We start from the raw sequence: 20,000 nt of genomic DNA, 5'->3' as shown, positions 1-20,000 counted from the left end.
CCATCACCATAAGGGTTGTTTGGACTGATACAGGGTGCCCACTAGAATAGTGAACATCACATATCAGGCCAACTTCTCACAATGGTGCCCCTCCCCCTGCACTGCAAAACACACAAGATGATGGACGGAATGTTGCACAATGGCAAAACATTCACCCCCAGTCACAGATCTGGGTTTAATCCATCGTTATTTTGCTCACCAAGCCACCCCAGTTCAGACATGGCCATATGCAAATCAGTCTTGGCCCTGTGCATCATGGGAACAGTCCAGCCCGAACTGCCAAGCCAGGTCCTCCCTGGACCAGAAACAAGCATCCTGGGACCGGTTTCGGGGTTTCACCCCTCTTTAACCAGGATAGCTTGATTCCAGTGGCACAGTAAGCCCAGGACCCACGTCTGGACATTCCTGGCGCACTTAGGGCGGGAAAGCAAAAGGCACACAATTGATAGACGGAATGCAGAATAAATCAAAACATTCACACCCAGTCAAAAGATATGGATTAAATCCATCATTCTTTTGCTCACCATGACTCCCCAGTTTAACCTGGCCATACGCAAATCAGACCTTGTGCCTCATGCGAACAGTCCAGCCCGAACTGCCAGGTCAGGTCCTTCCTGGACCAGAAACAAGCATCCTAGGACTGGTTTTGGGCTTTCAGCCCTCATCAACCAGGGTAGCTTGACTGCAGTGGCATGGAGAGCACAGGACCCATGTCTGGGCATACCGTCCCACTCGAGGTTACAAATGCAAAAAGAACAATTGATAGACAGAATGCAGAAAAATGTCATACATTCACCCCAGTATAGAGAACTGGGCCTAAGTCTTACTGGAGGTACCTGGTGGGCTACTTGGCCATCAGGGACCTTCAAGATTGAAGGGGACTTAATAGGGATTTTGTAATTAGAAATTAGCATTTATAAAACCTTAGAAATTTACTGAAAAAAGCATAGGATTGAGGCACATTATAATTAGTAATTTTCGTTTAATAAACCATTGAAATTCACTGAAAAAAGCATAGGTTTCAGGGACGTTATGCCTATAAATTAGCATTTAAAAAAACATTGAAATTCACTGAAAAAAACATTGGTTTCAGGCACGTTATAGTTAGTTGGACATGTCACTTGCACAAAACCATAGAAATTCGGCTAACTGGCGCCCCCGCAATGCACTGCTGATGACGTCACATATTACATTCTTCATGAGATGGTCAGTGACATCACTAATGACATCATCCATGTGAAAATCTGATGCACTTCCTCACACTCTAATATAATCTTTGATACACCAACTGTAAAATACAGACTACCATTTTTGAAACCATCGACACACCAATACCAGTTACTACATACACACTCATTGATTCCTAGGTCTACACACAGGCAGTCATTCATCAATACAACACTATCATATGCACTCATATACCTATACAGACACTCACACACCAACACCACTCATCCAGAGTTAATCACACATCTAGTCAGTCATGCAGAGAATCAATCACACTTCCATTTACTGACCTATACAGTTATACACACACCACATCACTTATTCAAACAGATACTTACGCATACTTACTCTCTTATACAATCACTGATGCAAGTAAACACTCATCCATTCAGCCACTCTCACAATCATTGACTCCCAAATATAGTCATTTATATACTCCAACTCTCACATACACTGCCTTTTACATATATAGTTATGTACCAATGAGACATCCATTCACTCACCAACATACCCATACACACACTCAACCACCCATACAGCCGTTTCCACATCCACTCTTGAACCCATACACCAAGTGAATCAACCACTCGCACATCTATACAGAGTCACACAAACACACACACTCAGTCTCCCATACAAATACTCAGGCAACCAATCAATAACCCATATACACACTTATGTAGCTAATGACCAACCCATGCAGCAGCTTACACAACAACAGATAGACTGATACACATTCATACAGTTTTGTCACTAAATCATGCATTCAGTAAGACACATTTAATCACTCACTTATACAGTCAATCACGCACCTATTAAATCCTTCATCCAGACACTTATACACCCACTCATTCTTCAATACACCTTGGCATATATATAAAACATATTTAAACTTTACAGATACAGTCACTGGATGATGTCATCAGTGATGTAATTTGAGTTGTCATCAGTGATGTCAGTGACCATGTCATGAATTATATAATATGTGTCGTCATCAGCAGTGCATTGCGGGGCCGTGAGTTCTAATTAGCTGAACTAACTATAACGGCCGAATTTCTATGGTTTTGTACAAGTGAAATGTCCAACTAACTAACTAAAAGTCCCTTACACCTATGGTTTTTTTAGTGAATTTCGTAGATATATATAGGAGAGTAGATATATATTTACCTACTGGCTATCGCCAGTAGGTATATATAGTTAGGATTTATTCCCTATGGGATTTTTCAAAATTCTTTGTCTAATAACTTTGGCGTTTGTGGACGGAATCGGCTGAAATTTTCAGGAAAATGGCACATTTTGTTTCTGAGCAGCCCTTGAAAATTTGGGGGGGTTTTGTCGAGGGGGGGCCGAGAAAAAAGGGGGGTCCCAAAACGCGTTTTTCCCATGTTAATTTCCATAGGGCGGTTGGACTCACTTTTAGCTCGAACGGCTGAATGGATTTGCACGAAACTTGGCAAAATTGTAGGGACTGTTAGCCCGATGTGCCTTTGCTAGGTCTCAATATATGTGCTCCAGTAGTTTTTGAGAAATTAACGTTTAAAACAAGATATATATCTGTAACAGCGCTCCAGGCTGCGCTCCGGTTCGCTTACTTTTCGCGAAACGGAACTTTGAGCGCAGAAAGCTGATTGGCTCTCCGGTGTCTGTCAACATTCTAAACAGTCCGGAGCGGCCGCCATCTTATCTCTCTGTAGGATCGAGAGACAAGAAGAGGTGAAAAACGAAGGGGGAATTTAATGAAAGGGGGCAAGGTATACCCCTCTTGACCCCCTAGGAATGTTGTTGGGGTTATTAAAGGGTCCCGTGAGGAAAATAAAAAAAAATGATTTTTCACGGTAGAAGCGCTTCACGGGCCGCAAACTGGTAGCGAAACGGGAATTCGCCATTTTGTGCTTCGTTTTAATTAAATTACTAGGTATAAGGGGGTGCGGGAGACGTATCCTGATCCCTTATGTTTTCTGAGGGTGGCTGAGGAGGCTCATATATGTTGATACATCTCTTCCAGCGGCTGTGCGTGAGCTTTTTATTTTTTTTGCTGCGTGACGTCTGTTAACGTTCGATTCGATGGAAATCAGGAAGTGTTGACCGCCAATTTGTCACTGCGATAAAATATTTTGTTATAAATGAATCCTTATTGATAAACATTGTCTGCGCCATCTTGCCTTTTTTCCAATGCCACAATTTTGTCGTGCACGGCAGCCATTTTAGATGCCAGGCTGGTCCCAGGCTATCACCTACCCCTGCGGAGGTAGTTTATGGCCCCAGCTGTAGAGAATCCAGACATGCCAACCCTCCCGATTCAGGGGTGAGACTACTGATTTCAGTGCTAGTCTCCCGCCTCCCGATTTCTGCAAGCAAAAACCCGGGGGCATATTACCAACAACTAGCGATAATTTTTGTCTCTAACTTGTTTAGAGACAAAAATTATCGCCGCACATCGGCGATTTTTATCGCAGATAAACCTTGCTATTAGCAAGGTTTATCGCAAATGCGAAAAAAAACGGCCGCAATGCGTGAATATTGCTGAAAAGTCAGCGATATTCATGTATTATCGAGCAAATGCTCTTAGCCATGTTATCCACCTCCCATTGGATAACATGGCTAAGAACTGCTCAGGGCACTATCACTGACATGCAAAGCGGGGCCCACGATGGTCGCTATCTCCTTTTAGCTGTCACTAACTGGTGTTAGCGACAGCTTGGTAATAGGGAGATAGTTTTATCTCCGCTTTCTTGGCTTTTAAAGCCAAAAAAGCGGAGATAAACCCCCTTGATAATATGCCCCATGATTCCTCGGGGGTTTCAGCTGACAGGGCTTGGTATTGTGTTACGTGGTAATTCTTCCAGGAAACGTCAGAGGGTCGATGCAGGGGTTCTAGAAGGGGTGATAAACCATTTAAGCCTCATAAACAAGCGCATGGTCTTTTAAAGATCTGTGAAGTACTCGGGCGGTGGTGTGTGTGTGTGTCCTCTTTCAGGGGGGGGGGGGGGGGAATGCCAGCAACTTCCAGGCTAGGCAGTGTTCAACACTTGCATCACCCTTTCTCTGCCTGCTAATGCGCTCCATGCTTCGGAAAGGTAAGAAAAAGAACGTGCATTTGAGTTTGAAATGTCCGATCCTGTAGCAGTACACTTGCAAAGCCCACACATGACAATAACCCGATTCAAGGCCCCATTCACCCGTTTAAAAAAAAATATATAACACTCCAACAAAGTAACATTATAAAACTTTATTAACTTTTAAATATAATGAACGGAACAAAAACTGTAAAAACATTTAAACATTTTTCACCAAAAAAAGCAACAATTGTCAGAAGCTGTCTTTTGTGCGAATAGTCCCAAGGCAGCACAACGTGCTGAGTTCTGGACGGCACCCAGGTGATGTCGCCTGGGTGCCGCACTGGTTTTGGTATCCTACAATGCTGCTCCGAAAATTGGCGTGGGGCGTCCCGGGTGGTGCGGGGGGAGGCCTCGTCAGTAGCGGTCTGTTGTGCGAATAGTCCCAAGGCAGCAGAACGCGCTGAGATGTTGATGGCACCCAGGTGATGTCCAGTAAACTGCCGCACTGGTTTTGGTATCCTACAATGCTGCTCCGAAAATTGGCGTGGGGCGGCCCTGGGGGGGGGGCGTGGGGGAGGCGGCGTGAACGGGCCTCCCCAGGTGGCGGCCATCCAGCTGAGTTGCGCCCGCTCTTGCGGCTACAGCGTCTCGCTCACCATGTTGTTGAGTTGCTCCCACTCTTGCAGTGCAGCGATAGGCGGCTGCCACATGACTTTTAAAATGGCGGACGGCTCTTCAGTTTTGGGCCTGGTCCACTAAAATGGCCCTGGGACACCTTGGAACTCGGACGCTTGCCTGCTAGGGCTTGGGCTCCATTCTCGAAAAGCGTCCCCTCAGCCGTGAAGATTCTACAAAAGTCTTTGGGGCCCTCGACTCCCGCAGGCTTCCGGTGGGGAGCGGCTGCCATGATTGCTCGCGGAATGACCACGACGGAGCCACGAGATGGTGGTGCTCTCATGCTGACGCCAGCTTCAGTCTGAAACATCCAGAAACAAGGTGGGGCTTTCATCGTTTGGGAAAAAAAAATGTTCTAAACCAATGAAAAGTTTTATTTTTAGGTCATATGACCAAGCCTTCCATCTTTAGGAAACCAAAAGTAAAATGAACCAATGAAAAGTTTTATAAACAAGTCACATGACCTGTTATGCGGCATAGGGCTACAAAAAGCGTGGAAAATCCGTTGGCACGTGAGGCGGCGTCAGTAGCGGACCGATGTGCGAATAGGCCAAAGGCAGCACAACGCGCTGAGATCCGGATGGCAACGAGGTGGTGTCCAGCAAATTGCCGCACTGGTGTGGCCATCCTACAATGCTGCGCCGAAAGTCGGCTTGGGGCGCCCCGTTGGCCTGTGAGATCGCGTCAGTCAGTGGGGGCTGTGCGTCTCCCCCAAGATGGAGGCTCCTCGGCTGCAGTGCGGCGCCCCTTAGCGTTTCACTCGCCGTCCAACTGAGTTGCGTCCGCACTTGCGGCTACAGTAGGCCGAAGGCAGCACAACGCACCGAGATCCGGATGGCACCGAGGTGGTGTCCAGCAGATTGCCGCACTGGTGTGGCCATCCTACAATGCTGCGCCGAAAGACGGCGTGTCCAGCTGAGTTGCGGTCACTCTTGCGGTACAGTGACTCGAACGCGCCGAGATCCGGATGGCACCGAGGTGGTGTCCAGCAAGTTGCCGCACTGGTGTGGCCATCCTACAATGCTGCGCCGAAAGTCGGCGTGGGGTGCCCCGTTGGCTTATGAGGTGATGTCAGTAGTGGACCGATGTGTGAATAGGTCGGAACCAGCACAAGGCGCCAAGATCCGAATGGCAAGTCCTGGATGTTGAGTGCCATAGTTGAGAGTTCTGAGCAGTGCTTGTAAGACTGTCTGAAGCTTATTTGCACCTGCTGCAGCTTCACTATTGCCCTGGTGTGGCCAAAGGTCGCACATGACATAGGCAGCCGGCTCCCGAGGTCCGGCGGAACTTTTTTCCTTTTACTTTACAGATACAGTCACTGGATGATGTCATCAGTGATGTAATTTGAGTTGTCATCAGTGATGTCAGTGACCATGTCATGAATTATATAATATGTGTCGTCATCAGCAGTGCATTGCGGGGCCGTGAGTTCTAATTAGCTGAACTAACTATAACGGCCGAATTTCTATGGTTTTGTACAAGTGAAATGTCCAACTAACTAACTAAAAGTCCCTTACACCTATGGTTTTTTTAGTGAATTTCGTAGATATATATAGGAGAGTAGATATATATTTACCTACTGGCTATCGCCAGTAGGTATATATAGTTAGGATTTATTCCCTATGGGATTTTTGAAAATTCTATGTCTAATAACTTTGGCGTTTGTGGACGGAATCGGCTGAAATTTTCAGGAAAATGGCACATTTTGTTTCTGAGCAGCCCTTGAAAATTTGGGGGGGTTTTGTCGAGGGGGGGCCGAGAAAAAAGGGGGGTCCCAAAACGCGTTTTTCCCATGTTAATTTCCATAGGGCGGTTGGACTCACTTTTAGCTCGAACGGCTGAATGGATTTGCACGAAACTTGGCAAAATTGTAGGGACTGTTAGCCCGATGTGCCTTTGCTAGGTCTCAATATATGTGCTCCAGTAGTTTTTGAGAAATTAACGTTTAAAACAAGATATATATCTGTAACAGCGCTCCAGGCTGCGCTCCGGTTCGCTTACTTTTCGCGAAACGGAACTTTGAGCGCAGAAAGCTGATTGGCTCTCCGGTGTCTGTCAACATTCTAAACAGTCCGGAGCGGCCGCCATCTTATCTCTCGGTAGGATCGAGAGACAAGAAGAGGTGAAAAACGAAGGGGGAATTTAATGAAAGGGGGCAAGGTATACCCCTCTTGACCCCCTAGGAATGTTGTTGGGGTTATTAAAGGGTCCCGTGAGGAAAATAAAAAAAAAATGATTTTTCACGGTAGAAGCGCTTCACGGGCCGCAAACTGGTAGCGAAACGGGAATTCGCCATTTTGTGCTTCGTTTTAATTAAATTACTAGGTATAAGGGGGTGCGGGAGACGTATCCTGATCCCTTATGTTTTCTGAGGGTGGCTGAGGAGGCTCATATATGTTGATACATCTCTTCCAGCGGCTGTGCGTGAGCTTTTTATTTTTTTTGCTGCGTGACGTCTGTTAACGTTCGATTCGATGGAAATCAGGAAGTGTTGACCGCCAATTTGTCACTGCGATAAAATATTTTGTTATAAATGAATCCTTATTGATAAACATTGTCTGCGCCATCTTGCCTTTTTTCCAATGCCACAATTTTGTCGTGCACGGCAGCCATTTTAGATGCCAGGCTGGTCCCAGGCTATCACCTACCCCTGCGGAGGTAGTTTATGGCCCCAGCTGTAGAGAATCCAGACATGCCAACCCTCCCGATTCAGGGGTGAGACTACTGATTTCAGTGCTAGTCTCCCGCCTCCCGATTTCTGCAAGCAAAAACCCGGGGGCATATTACCAACAACTAGCGATAATTTTTGTCTCTAACTTGTTTAGAGACAAAAATTATCGCCGCACATCGGCGATTTTTATCGCAGATAAACCTTGCTATTAGCAAGGTTTATCGCAAATGCGAAAAAAAACGGCCGCAATGCGTGAATATTGCTGAAAAGTCAGCGATATTCATGTATTATCGAGCAAATGCTCTTAGCCATGTTATCCACCTCCCATTGGATAACATGGCTAAGAACTGCTCAGGGCACTATCACTGACATGCAAAGCGGGGCCCACAATGGTCGCTATCTCCTTTTAGCTGTCACTAACTGGTGTTAGCGACAGCTTGGTAATAGGGAGATAGTTTTATCTCCGCTTTCTTGGCTTTTAAAGCCAAAAAAGCGGAGATAAACCCCCTTGATAATATGCCCCATGATTCCTCGGGGGTTTCAGCTGACAGGGCTTGGTATTGTGTTACGTGGTAATTCTTCCAGGAAACGTCAGAGGGTCGATGCAGGGGTTCTAGAAGGGGTGATAAACCATTTAAGCCTCATAAACAAGCGCATGGTCTTTTAAAGATCTGTGAAGTACTCGGGCGGTGGTGTGTGTGTGTGTCCTCTTTCAGGGGGGGGGGGGGGGGGAATGCCAGCAACTTCCAGGCTAGGCAGTGTTCAACACTTGCATCACCCTTTCTCTGCCTGCTAATGCGCTCCATGCTTCGGAAAGGTAAGAAAAAGAACGTGCATTTGAGTTTGAAATGTCCGATCCTGTAGCAGTATACTTGCAAAGCCCACACATGACAATAACCCGATTCAAGGCCCCATTCACCCGTTTTAAAAAAAATATATAACACTCCAACAAAGTAACATTATAAAACTTTATTAACTTTTAAATATAATGAACGGAACAAAAACTGTAAAAACATTTAAACATTTTTCACCAAAAAAAGCAACAATTGTCAGAAGCTGTCTTTTGTGCGAATAGTCCCAAGGCAGCACAACGTGCTGAGTTCTGGACGGCACCCAGGTGATGTCGCCTGGGTGCCGCACTGGTTTTGGTATCCTACAATGCTGCTCCGAAAATTGGCGTGGGGCGTCCCGGGTGGTGCGGGGGGAGGCCTCGTCAGTAGCGGTCTGTTGTGCGAATAGTCCCAAGGCAGCAGAACGCGCTGAGATGTTGATGGCACCCAGGTGATGTCCAGTAAACTGCCGCACTGGTTTTGGTATCCTACAATGCTGCTCCGAAAATTGGCGTGGGGCGGCCCTGGGGGGGGGGGCGTGGGGGAGGCGGCGTGAACGGGCCTCCCCAGGTGGCGGCCATCCAGCTGAGTTGCGCCCGCTCTTGCGGCTACAGCGTCTCGCTCACCATGTTGTTGAGTTGCTCCCACTCTTGCAGTGCAGCGATAGGCGGCTGCCACATGACTTTTAAAATGGCGGACGGCTCTTCAGTTTTGGGCCTGGTCCACTAAAATGGCCCTGGGACACCTTGGAACTCGGACGCTTGCCTGCTAGGGCTTGGGCTCCATTCTCGAAAAGCGTCCCCTCAGCCGTGAAGATTCTACAAAAGTCTTTGGGGCCCTCGACTCCCGCAGGCTTCCGGTGGGGAGCGGCTGCCATGATTGCTCGCGGAATGACCACGACGGAGCCACGAGATGGTGGTGCTCTCATGCTGACGCCAGCTTCAGTCCGAAACATCCAGAAACAAGGTGGGGCTTTCATCGTTTGGGAAAAAAAAATGTTCTAAACCAATGAAAAGTGTTATTTTTAGGTCATATGACCAAGCCTTCCATCTTTAGGAAACCAAAAGTAAAATGAACCAATGAAAAGTTTTATAAACAAGTCACATGACCTGTTATGCGGCATAGGGCTACAAAAAGCGTGGAAAATCCGTTGGCACGTGAGGCGGCGTCAGTAGCGGACCGATGTGCGAATAGGCCAAAGGCAGCACAACGCGCTGAGATCCGGATGGCAACGAGGTGGTGTCCAGCAAATTGCCGCACTGGTGTGGCCATCCTACAATGCTCGCCGAAAGTCGGCTTGGGGCGCCCCGTTGGCCTGTGAGATCGCGTCAGTCAGTGGGGGCTGTGCGTCTCCCCCAAGATGGAGGCTCCTCGGCTGCAGTGCGGCGCCCCTTAGCGTTTCACTCGCCGTCCAACTGAGTTGCGTCCGCACTTGCAGCTACAGTAGGCCGAAGGCAGCACAACGCACCGAGATCCGGATGGCACCGAGGTGGTGTCCAGCAGATTGCCGCACTGGTGTGGCCATCCTACAATGCTGCGCCGAAAGACGGCGTGTCCAGCTGAGTTGCGGTCACTCTTGCGGTACAGTGACTCGAACGCGCCGAGATCCGGATGGCACCGAGGTGGTGTCCAGCAAGTTGCCGCACTGGTGTGGCCATCCTACAATGCTGCGCCGAAAGTCGGCGTGGGGTGCCCCGTTGGCTTATGAGGTGATGTCAGTAGTGGACCGATGTGTGAATAGGTCGGAACCAGCACAAGGCGCCAAGATCCGAATGGCAAGTCCTGGATGTTGAGTGCCATAGTTGAGAGTTCTGAGCAGTGCTTGTAAGACTGTCTGAAGCTTATTTGCACCTGCTGCAGCTTCACTATTGCCCTGGTGTGGCCAAAGGTCGCACATGACATAGGCAGCCGGCTCCCGAGGTCCGGCGGAACTTTTTTCCTTTTCTTTTCTGCTTCTTGTCCTACAATCCGTTTCATCTGAAAACACGACCAGGTCCCTGAATGTGTGCAGGGGGACGCTATTGAGTGAATGAAAATGGCGGCTTGACACAAAGCTGACTCACGCGTTGCTGTTGATGCTATACAGACAAAAATTGGTTTTCAGTTTGTACATTCTTCAGGATTTTTTTTCCATCCAAGGCTGATTGAGAGTTTGTAGAAAAATGGCTTCAGATTTTCCACATACTACTCTTCAACATTCTTCCTAAATGTAACAATGTGAAACTCACTAGGAGAACGGCTGTTTATGTTTCCTTTCAAAATGCTGCCAATAATATTTTCTGAATGGAAGACACCATCTTGTAGCATAAAGGGCCGAAAGGGGTTCTGGTCTGGCCGATGGTTGGTGGAGACATTTTGACTATATCTTGGACCTGCCCGGCCTCGCCCAAAATGGCGCCGGTATAAATGGGACTCGTAACTCCTTGTTGTGTACTGGTTGAACAACCTTGATATCACGAGATATGAATGCAGTTTTGATGCTCATGGCGGGCGGGGACGAGAATTGATTGAATATTTCGACATCCCTATTGATATTAAGTTCTGATGTGTTATTGATTACTGTACTATTGAAAGTTCGAATTAACGTCACCCATGGTACTTGCACGCAAATGTATATAAGTGGCCCTGTCGTATTTTAATTACAAAATGTACGTCCACCGATTCCGCAACTGTTAGACACCTTAGTTCTTGCAACCTAATGGCTCGTTCGTTACGTTCCTCCATAATGTAAATGTCTCCTCATCATATACGATTCCAGTTTGCTCCGTGGCCGGCCCACGTGGTTATAGGCCCGTATTTGTATACTGACATTTTCACAATAAAGGTTTTTAAAACAAAACATGGTAGTAGTATTTACTTTGGTAAAGTTTTTACTTTTAGTCACTGTTTTCGAATCAGTAAAAGGCAAGTGAAATAAAGTAGTCCAATTACATGACGGATAAAAGGTATAATATGTAGGAACGCAGTAAAAATAAATGGTCAAGGGCAGTTGTGTTTTTCATTTCTGCAACATAAAGTGATCGATAAGAATCTGATAATCAGGCGTATCGGCGACTAAGACAGCAGGCTGAGTCTCTTTTACTCAACGGCTCCGTCATGGAACGAAGAAACGCCCTTTTTCTCGAAAAAGGAATATATTTTACTTGCAGGACAGTTGTAAATTTTCCGGGAAAGTACATTAGCCTGGAATATTATAACATATATGTTTAAAAAAAAATAATGTTCGAAAACAATAAAAAGCGTAATTTTTAGGTCATATGACCAAGCTTTTCATCATTAAAATAACAAAAGTAAAATGAACCAATGAAAAGTTTTATTAACAAGTCACATGACCTGTTATGCTTACGTTACGCGCTGCGCGCCGCGCCTCGGATCACTTCCGGGTGCGCTAACGCGGCGTGTCATATAACGCATTACGCGACAACGTAGGTCAAGAATATAGTCAAAATGTCTCCACCAACCAGCGTTCGGAACACAACCCCTTTCAGCAGTCCAAAAAGTTCTGTTAAATGACAACAGAGGGGACAGGCAACAAGAACCATCAGTCAAAGAGGGGAGGGCAAGTTCTTCTCTTCCGGGTCATGTTGGGGCGCTACCGGAACTGATCGAATTAGTAGTCTACAGTGTTTCTGGATGTTTCAGACTAAAGCTGGCGTCAGCATGAGAGCACTACCATCTCGTAGCTCCGTCGTGGCCATTCCACGAGCAGACATGGCAGCCGCTCCCCACCAGAAGCTTGCGGGAGTCGGGGGCCCCCAAGACTTTTGTAGAATCTTCACGGCTGAGGGGAAGCTTTCGAGAATGGGACCCAAGCCCTATCAGGGAAGCGTCCGAGTTCAAAGGTGTCCCAGGGCCATTTTAGTGGACCAGGCCCAAAACCGAAGAGCCGGCCGCCATTTTGAGAGTCCTGTGGCAGCCGCCTATCGCTGCACCGCAAGAGCGGGAGCAACTCAACTACATGGTGAGCGAGACGCTGTAGTCGCAAGAGCGGGCGGTAAACAGCTGAATGGCGGAAGAGGCACAGTGTAGCAAAAGCGGGCGGAATGGCAACTGAAACGGTAAAGGGGCGCCCCACTACAGCGTGTCTTCAGGTCAAACGGATTGTGGGACAAGGTCCAGAATAGAAGAGTCATCAAAAGGCAAAAAGTTCCGCCGGACCCCGAGAGCCGGCCGCCTATGTCGGGGGCGATCTCAGGCTACACCGGTGCTATAAGACTTGGGGAGGGGGTCGGAGCCAAGTGTCTTCTCCAAGTCCATGGCCATCACACCGCCCCTCGGGGGCCTCCGTCAAGCTGTTTAGGAAGGTTTCATATCACATTGTTTTCAAATGCAGTCAGGTCCACAAACGACACTCACTTACTTTGAGAATAGTGAAGCTGCAGTAGGTGGAAATAAGCTTCAGACAGTGTTACAAGCGCTGCTCAGAACTCTGAACTATGGCACCCAACATCCAGAACTTATGCCATTTGAGAATGGCAGTGACATTGAAGCAACTCAGGGACCAAAACCATTAACGTACTTTCACTTATGAAAATCTTACTTGGGGAGGGGGCAGGAGCGAAGCGCCCCCTCCCAGTCCGCGCCACCACACCGTATGTTGAAAATCTGAAGCCATCGTTCTACAAAGTCAACCAACCTTGGATTGAAAAATCTAGAAAAATGTACAAACTGAAAACCAGTTTTGGTCTGCATAGCATCAGTAGCAACGCTTGCTATCAGAGTGCATGAGTTTCATGCTCGATCGATTGAGCTAGCCGGATCGGGCAATAAAAAGTATAAAATAGTTATGTAAATAGTTATTTAATAAAATGTTTTACCCTGTTTCTTTGCTGGTGTGTTGTCTACATTTTTAATATTTGCATAGGGTTTGTCGTTATTTTGGGCGGGGTGGGTGACGGAGTCGAGCTGTCTTGCAGCCCTCATGGTGTGGAGCTCAGTTCATCTCACTAGTTTCGTATTTCTCATGAGGGGTTGTGGTTAATGTTTCTATTTTAGCGAGGTCAAAAAGAGATCCCATTAGTGGCCTACTGATTTTGCTCGATTCCATTTGTTTTTTTAAACGATTTTTCACTATCTGCAAAGACTAAACAGAGTATTGCGACTCTGTGCTTGTTTGTAAATAGAGAATGAACCAAAGAGAACCAATTCTAAAACAGTAAATGCTTGGATAACAATCAATCAAATGGAGAGAGAAGCAGGCACGACGGATTACAACGGGGCAAAGTCCTGCGTTAACTACCCTTCACTATCTACAAAGAGAGAGTACTCCTAAGAGAAAAGAGAGGGGAAGGGGGGTGCAGCGTTCAAAGCACATCAGCGTGCATAAATACGAAAATGTTTTTATCTATCACGTACTTGACATTTTAAAGCTTTTCATATTTGCTATTAAAAAACCATTGAAATTCACTGAAAAAACCATAGGTTATAGTCGATATATAGTTAGGAATTTGCATTTACAAAACCTTGAAAATTCAATGAAAAAACCATTGGTTTTAGGCCATATATAGTTAGGGATTTGCATTTACAAAACTTTATTTTACTCGCATAAAACCATTGAAATTCCATATATAGTTAGATGCGCTAACTATATATCGCGCACCCGCAATCCACTGCTGATGATGTCACATAATACATCATTCATGACATGGTTAGTGACATCACTGATGACATCACTGATGACATCTCAAATGACATCACTGATGAAATCACTGATAACATCTCATTTGACATTACTGATCACATCACTGATGATATCATTCATGTGATAATACGATGAACCTCTTCAGACTCTAATATAACCTTAGATACAATCAATGTAAACAGACACTCACAGACTGTCACTCATCCATGGAGTTACTCACACACCTAGTCAGTCATGCAAAGAATCAATCACACCTCCATTTCCTCAACTATACAGTTATACACACCTTACTTATTCAAACATATACTAACACATATTTTCTCTCTTATACAATCCCTGATACAAGTTCACAATGATCCATACAGCCACTCACACATTCACTGGCTCTTATGCACAGTTATTTATATATGTCAACTCTCACATGTACTATGTTTTACATATGTACTTACTTTGACATGTAGCACTGAGATATCCATTCACTCACCAATACACTCATGCACACAGTCAACCGCCCATACAGCTGTTTCCACATGCACTTTTGAAACCAATCATCTAGTGAATCAACTGCTCACACATCCATGCACAGAGTCCTACACCTCCCAACCACCCACACACACACTCAGTCTCCCATACAAATACTTGAGCAACCAATCAATAACCCATATAGTTACTCATATAGCTACTTATCAACACATGCAACAGTTTACAGAACAACAGACATAATGATGCACAAATTAAGACAGTTTAGTCACTAACCCATGCACTCAGTGAGACACATTTAATCACTCACTCATACAGTCAGTCATGCACCTACTAAATCCTTCATCCAGACACTTATACATCCACTCGTTCTTCAATATGTAAGACATATTTTAACTTTACAGAAACATACAGTCACTGGATGTTGTCATAAGTGATGTCATCAGTGATGTCATTTGAGATGTCATCAGTGATGTCATCAGTGATGTCACTAACCATGTCATGAATGATGTAATATGTGACATCATCAGCAGTGGATTGCGGGTGCGCGATATATAGTTAGCGCATCTAACTATATATGGAATTTCAATGGTTTTATGCGAGTAAAATAAGGTTTTGTAAATGCAAATCCCTAACTATATATGGCCTAAAACCAATGGTTTTTTCATTGAATTTTCAAGGTTTTGTAAATGCAAATTCCTAACTATATATCGACTATAACCTATGGTTTTTCCTGTGAATATATGTATAGATAGATAGATAGATAGATCTATATATTTCACAAACTTTTTTAAAGGAAAAGGAAAGGTAATGTGGGACAGTGTTAGCCAATAAGCTGCAATGTGAACCAAAGGCACAGCAACAGGACAGAAAACTGATGCTGTGCCTTTATGACTTATGAGTATTGATGAGGATTCCTTGGAAGATAACCAGCCTTCCATTTGGAGGAAGAAGTTGCCTTTTTGTCACTACAATTCTCTCACAACTTGTGAATAATATAAAAATAAAATAAAAATACATGAAAGATTAATTGAAAGAGAAATTATTGCACTTTAAAAAGAGAAGAGGCACACTGGAAGGGTTTATTTTCCGAATGCCAAATTCATTTGATGAAAATTCATATTTACAAATTGCTAAACATATCTTACCTCAAAAGGATCATTTCCATTAGATAAAATATCAAGTAGATCAGCAGAAGAAACAAAATAGAATCGAGGAAATGACAGTTTTTTTGTCTCTAAGTATTCAGACAAAGCTTTTTCACAAACGGCCAAGCTGTCATGAGGAAAAACATAAAATACAATAAATACAATTTTAGAAGTTCCACTTGAGAACCATATATCACTAGATCATTGGCCGACAGAACAAGTTCTCACCTTGCCTGCATCTTCTCTAACTTCTCATAAAGTCCTTGCTTGTTTGTTGCTTCAATAACATTTGGTGTTTTAACTGCATCTGCCATTAATTCCTGTGGCATAAGGAGAGACAAAGACAGTTCATGAACAATGCAAACTAGCCTCACAAATGACAATATGAGCTTCAGAGTGGTTCAAGTGAAAGGTAGGTATAGAATCTTTTTATGTAACAATAGGTATACGTACTGTCAATATAGATTTACCCAGTAATAATGGATCTAGGCTGGGTGCATCAAATTGGGGAGCTATTTAAGCTGGCACTTGCCTTCTCCAAAGCTTTATGATGCAATAAATGAATGTGATTGAGGCAATATTGTAAAATTCAAATAGGTTGAACCTATGAAAACAATGAGTTATGCTACTCTATTCAGAGAAAGCAGGTGATTTCACAAATATATTTTCCACTCCTAAAAGATGGACAGCAATACACCTAATACAGTCCTTGGCCCACTCACATTTCTCCATGGTCAGATTCAAAGAAAATTAGAATTTACACTGACTTCGTTCGCTACATAATGAACTGTGGTAATTATAGACAATAATTACTTTCTTGTGTTATAGTGAAGTGGAAAATCTTCATCTCATTGTGTGTGGTTGCTGCATAAGGTTTAACTGTAATCAGATCTTCTCCACAGCAATAATTCTATGCCTAGAGACGAGGACTGTAGAAAGCTGGATCTCTATATATTATACCAAAAGGAGGTATAGTGTGCAGAGAGTCCAATAGATCTTTAGAGGCTTTACAGAGCCTAAAGTAGATAATACCAATGCTCTCTTTTGTGTAGTGTGGGCAAGCAGTTAGGCTCATCAGAGGATTTTATTTGTTGTGTACACACAATACCAAATCATGAGAAACACACTCAATGAATAATTCTGAGACCAATTTACAAAATATTATACTTGGTTATATTTATTTTTCAGATACACAGAACCTAGTCATAGGTATATATGTTTTTCAAGAAAAATACTTTTCAGTTTAAAAAGTTGACACAGTATAATTTTCAGACTTGGCAATGTTAGCCTATGGGAGGAAGAAAACATTCAGCATACAAAGGCATACCATTGACTTATAAGACCAACCGTTGGAAGTTGAGGGCAGGGTTGGGCAAGGTTCAATTCAGCACAAGCAGTGCACCACCAGCAGCACAGGGGCGGCTAGTTGCAGGGTGCAAGTCAGACTGAGATGCACAAGTTACTTACCTTCGGTAACGATATATCTGTAAGAAACAGAAGTTAGTATTAGATTCCTTACCTTAGAATATCACCAGGCGTCAGACTGGATCCAGAAACTTTCGCGTAGCAGTACCCCTGCACGTCGGTAGGCATTGTCTGCGGCTACGCGTCTGTTGTCGGCGTCGTTGGCACCGGAATGACATCGCCGGAGTACTTAGACGCCGCCCTCGCGCGCTGATGTCAGTTCTTATACACAGCTTTTCCGTGCCAGAAACGCAGAGCCATGATAAAAACCAACACTGGTGTCATGAAACTAGGGCCCTGAAAGGGGATGACCTTAACCCTAGATATCGGTTTGCTGAACAGGAGGATGGGTGGGGCGGTAAGGAATCTATCACTAACTACTGTTTCCTACAGATATATCGTTACCGAAGGTAAGTAACTTGTGCATCTGAAAGAAACAGGTTAGTATTAGATTCCTTACCTTAGAATAGATACCCCAGCAATACCAACCCCAGTGGTGGGTCTGCGAACCAATGATCACACCAGAAAGTCCTGGTGGGCGGAACGGCCAAAGAAGCCAACCCTCCGGACTTGGCTGCCAGGCAGTAGTGTCTTGCGAACGTGTGCAGCGAGACCCACGTAGATGCCTGACAGATGAACTGCAAGGGGACTCCCCGGCCCAGGGCAGTAGTAGCCGCCGTGGCCCGAGTGGAATGGGCCCTCAGCCCAAGAGGAGGATCTTTCTTAGCTGAAGAGTAGCATGCCTTGATGCACAAGTTGACCCACCAGGAGAGGGATCTGCCGCTGACCCAATCGCGGTCCGTGAGCCACCACTGCAACTGTCTTGCAGTGCCCTCCGAGATCAAGACATGGTCGGGCAAGTTGCCCTGATGCCGGGCCCACTGAAACTTCAGGTCCTACTGCAGAGCCCGCATCCGCCACCTGGTGATGCACCAGAAGGATGCAGGAGGCCATCAGCCCCAAAAGCCGCAGCGTCAACCTGACCAAGACTCGGGATAACGGCTGAAAGATCGGAATCAGAGCCTGAATATCCCGAACCCGCTGCTCAGGAGGATAAACCCGAAACTGCGCCGAGTCCAGAACCGCTCCGATGAAGAGGGACTTCTGAGAGGAACACAGGTGTGACTTCAGCACATTGATGGAGAAACCCAGCAGGTGCAGGAGGTCGGCCGTAGTCTGGAGGTGGCTGACGACTGTCTGGGGCGAGCCCGCCTTTAACAACCAGTCGTCGAGGTAGGGGAAGACTGTCCACCCGTGGGGCGCTGGTAAGGCCGAAGGGGAGCACGGTAAACTGAAAGTGCTCGTGGCCTACCGTGAACCGTAGGTAACGCCGGTGGGCCGGAAGGACGGGGATATGAAAATAAGCGTCCTGCAAGTCCAAAGCTACCATCCAATCTCCTGCGTCCAGGGCAGCTTGGACCTGAACTAGTGTCAGCATCTTGAACTTCTCCTGCCGGAGGAACCCGTTGAAGGTCCGCAGGTCCAAGATAGGGCGTAGGCCCCCTTTGCCCTTCTTGGGTACCATAAAGTAGTGGGAGTAACAACCACACCCTACTTCTGGCCCAGGAACGCGCTTGATGGCCCCCTTGGCCAAGAGGGCCGTAACTTCCTCTCGTAGAAGTTTCAAGTGGTCCCCAGACACACGGTGGTACTGCGGTGGCATGGCTGGAGGGGTTGCCTCAAAGGGGAGGGAGTAGCCCCTTCGGACAATTTGCAGTACCCACTTGTCCGATGTGACAGTGCGCCAGTGGAGGTGGTGATGGCGAACCCTGCCCCCCACTGGCTTCACATGGGCCTGAAAGCTCGGACTAAGAGGGTTTTGAGGCGGATGCTGCAGGGGCAGGTGTGGACTGGCCTCGCCGTTGTCCCTGACCGCCACCACGGCGGTTTCCACATCTGCCACCATGCTGGACGGTAGTCTGCGGCCCGTGGCTGGCAGGACGTGTGGGGGCGCCCCTTCCTTGGCCACGAAAGGAGCGAAAGGCAACCGTTTGCTGGCGCGGGCCGAGAGGCCCAAGGTCTTGGCTGTAGCCCTGGAGTCCTTAAAGCGCTCAAGCGCATGGTCTGCCTTGTCGCCAAAGAGGCGACGGCCATCAAACGGCATGTTCATAAGGGTGTTTTGTACATCAGCCGAAGAGTTGGCGGACCTCAACCAGGCGCGGCGACGAATCGCCACCGTCGTTGTTATTGCTCTGCCCAGTGAGTCCGTGGTATCCAGCCCACACCGGATGGAGTACCGTGCCGCATCTCGAACCTCCGCAAGGGCTTGGGAGAGTTTAGTCTGGACCTCCTATGGACATTGTGGCAGCACGTCCGCGACAGTGTCCCACAGAGAGTGGGTGTAACGGCCCAAGAGGCACGCGGTGCTGACTGACCGCAACCCTAATCTCAGGGAGGAGAATACCTTTTTTCCGTATTGCTCATACCTCTTGGATTCCCGATCGGGGGGAGCCGTCGGGAATGCGGTCTGGGAGTTAGAGGCCTGGATGACCAGACTGTCGGGTGTGGGGTGGATACACAGGAAGGAAGGGTCGCCCGGAGCCGGGCGGTGGTGTCTGGCCACGTTCCTATCTACAGGCTGACCTGTAGCGGGCCTGGACCAAGTGCCCAGAAGAACGTCAGACAAGGCCTCATTAAACAGCAGCAGAGGCTCGGCCGAGCTTGCCTGCAGTTTAAGGACCTCAGTGAGGAGGTTAGTCCTCACGGCCGCGACGGGGAGCTCCAGGCCCAAGGCTTTGGCCATCCGCGTCAACACCACACTATAGGCAGCCCCCTCCTCCGTAGCCACGGTAGGAGGGGAGAAAA

The 20,000-nt window shown here is 46.6% G+C and overlaps 1 protein-coding gene across 1 annotated transcript in view; it reads right to left on the bottom strand.

Annotated features, from left to right (window-relative positions):
• The window catches only part of DNAH17 (dynein axonemal heavy chain 17), a 15,539,113-nt gene that overhangs the window by 8,760,851 nt on the left and 6,758,262 nt on the right, over nucleotides 1–20,000 (bottom strand). Inside the window, exons 30-31 of the mRNA XM_086931082.1 lie at nucleotides 15,960–16,051; nucleotides 15,732–15,858 (exon numbers count right to left, since the gene is read on the bottom strand). Coding sequence (XP_086787208.1) covers nucleotides 15,732–15,858; nucleotides 15,960–16,051 — 219 coding nt within the window. The remainder of the gene's footprint in view (nucleotides 1–15,731; nucleotides 15,859–15,959; nucleotides 16,052–20,000) is intronic.

Source organism: Lissotriton vulgaris, chromosome 7, assembly GCF_964263255.1.
Source record: "Lissotriton vulgaris chromosome 7, aLisVul1.2, whole genome shotgun sequence".
Classification (NCBI taxonomy): domain Eukaryota; kingdom Metazoa; phylum Chordata; class Amphibia; order Caudata; family Salamandridae; genus Lissotriton; species Lissotriton vulgaris.
Note: the sequence above shows the minus strand (reverse complement) of the source record. Positions and strands in the feature narration are given on the sequence as shown.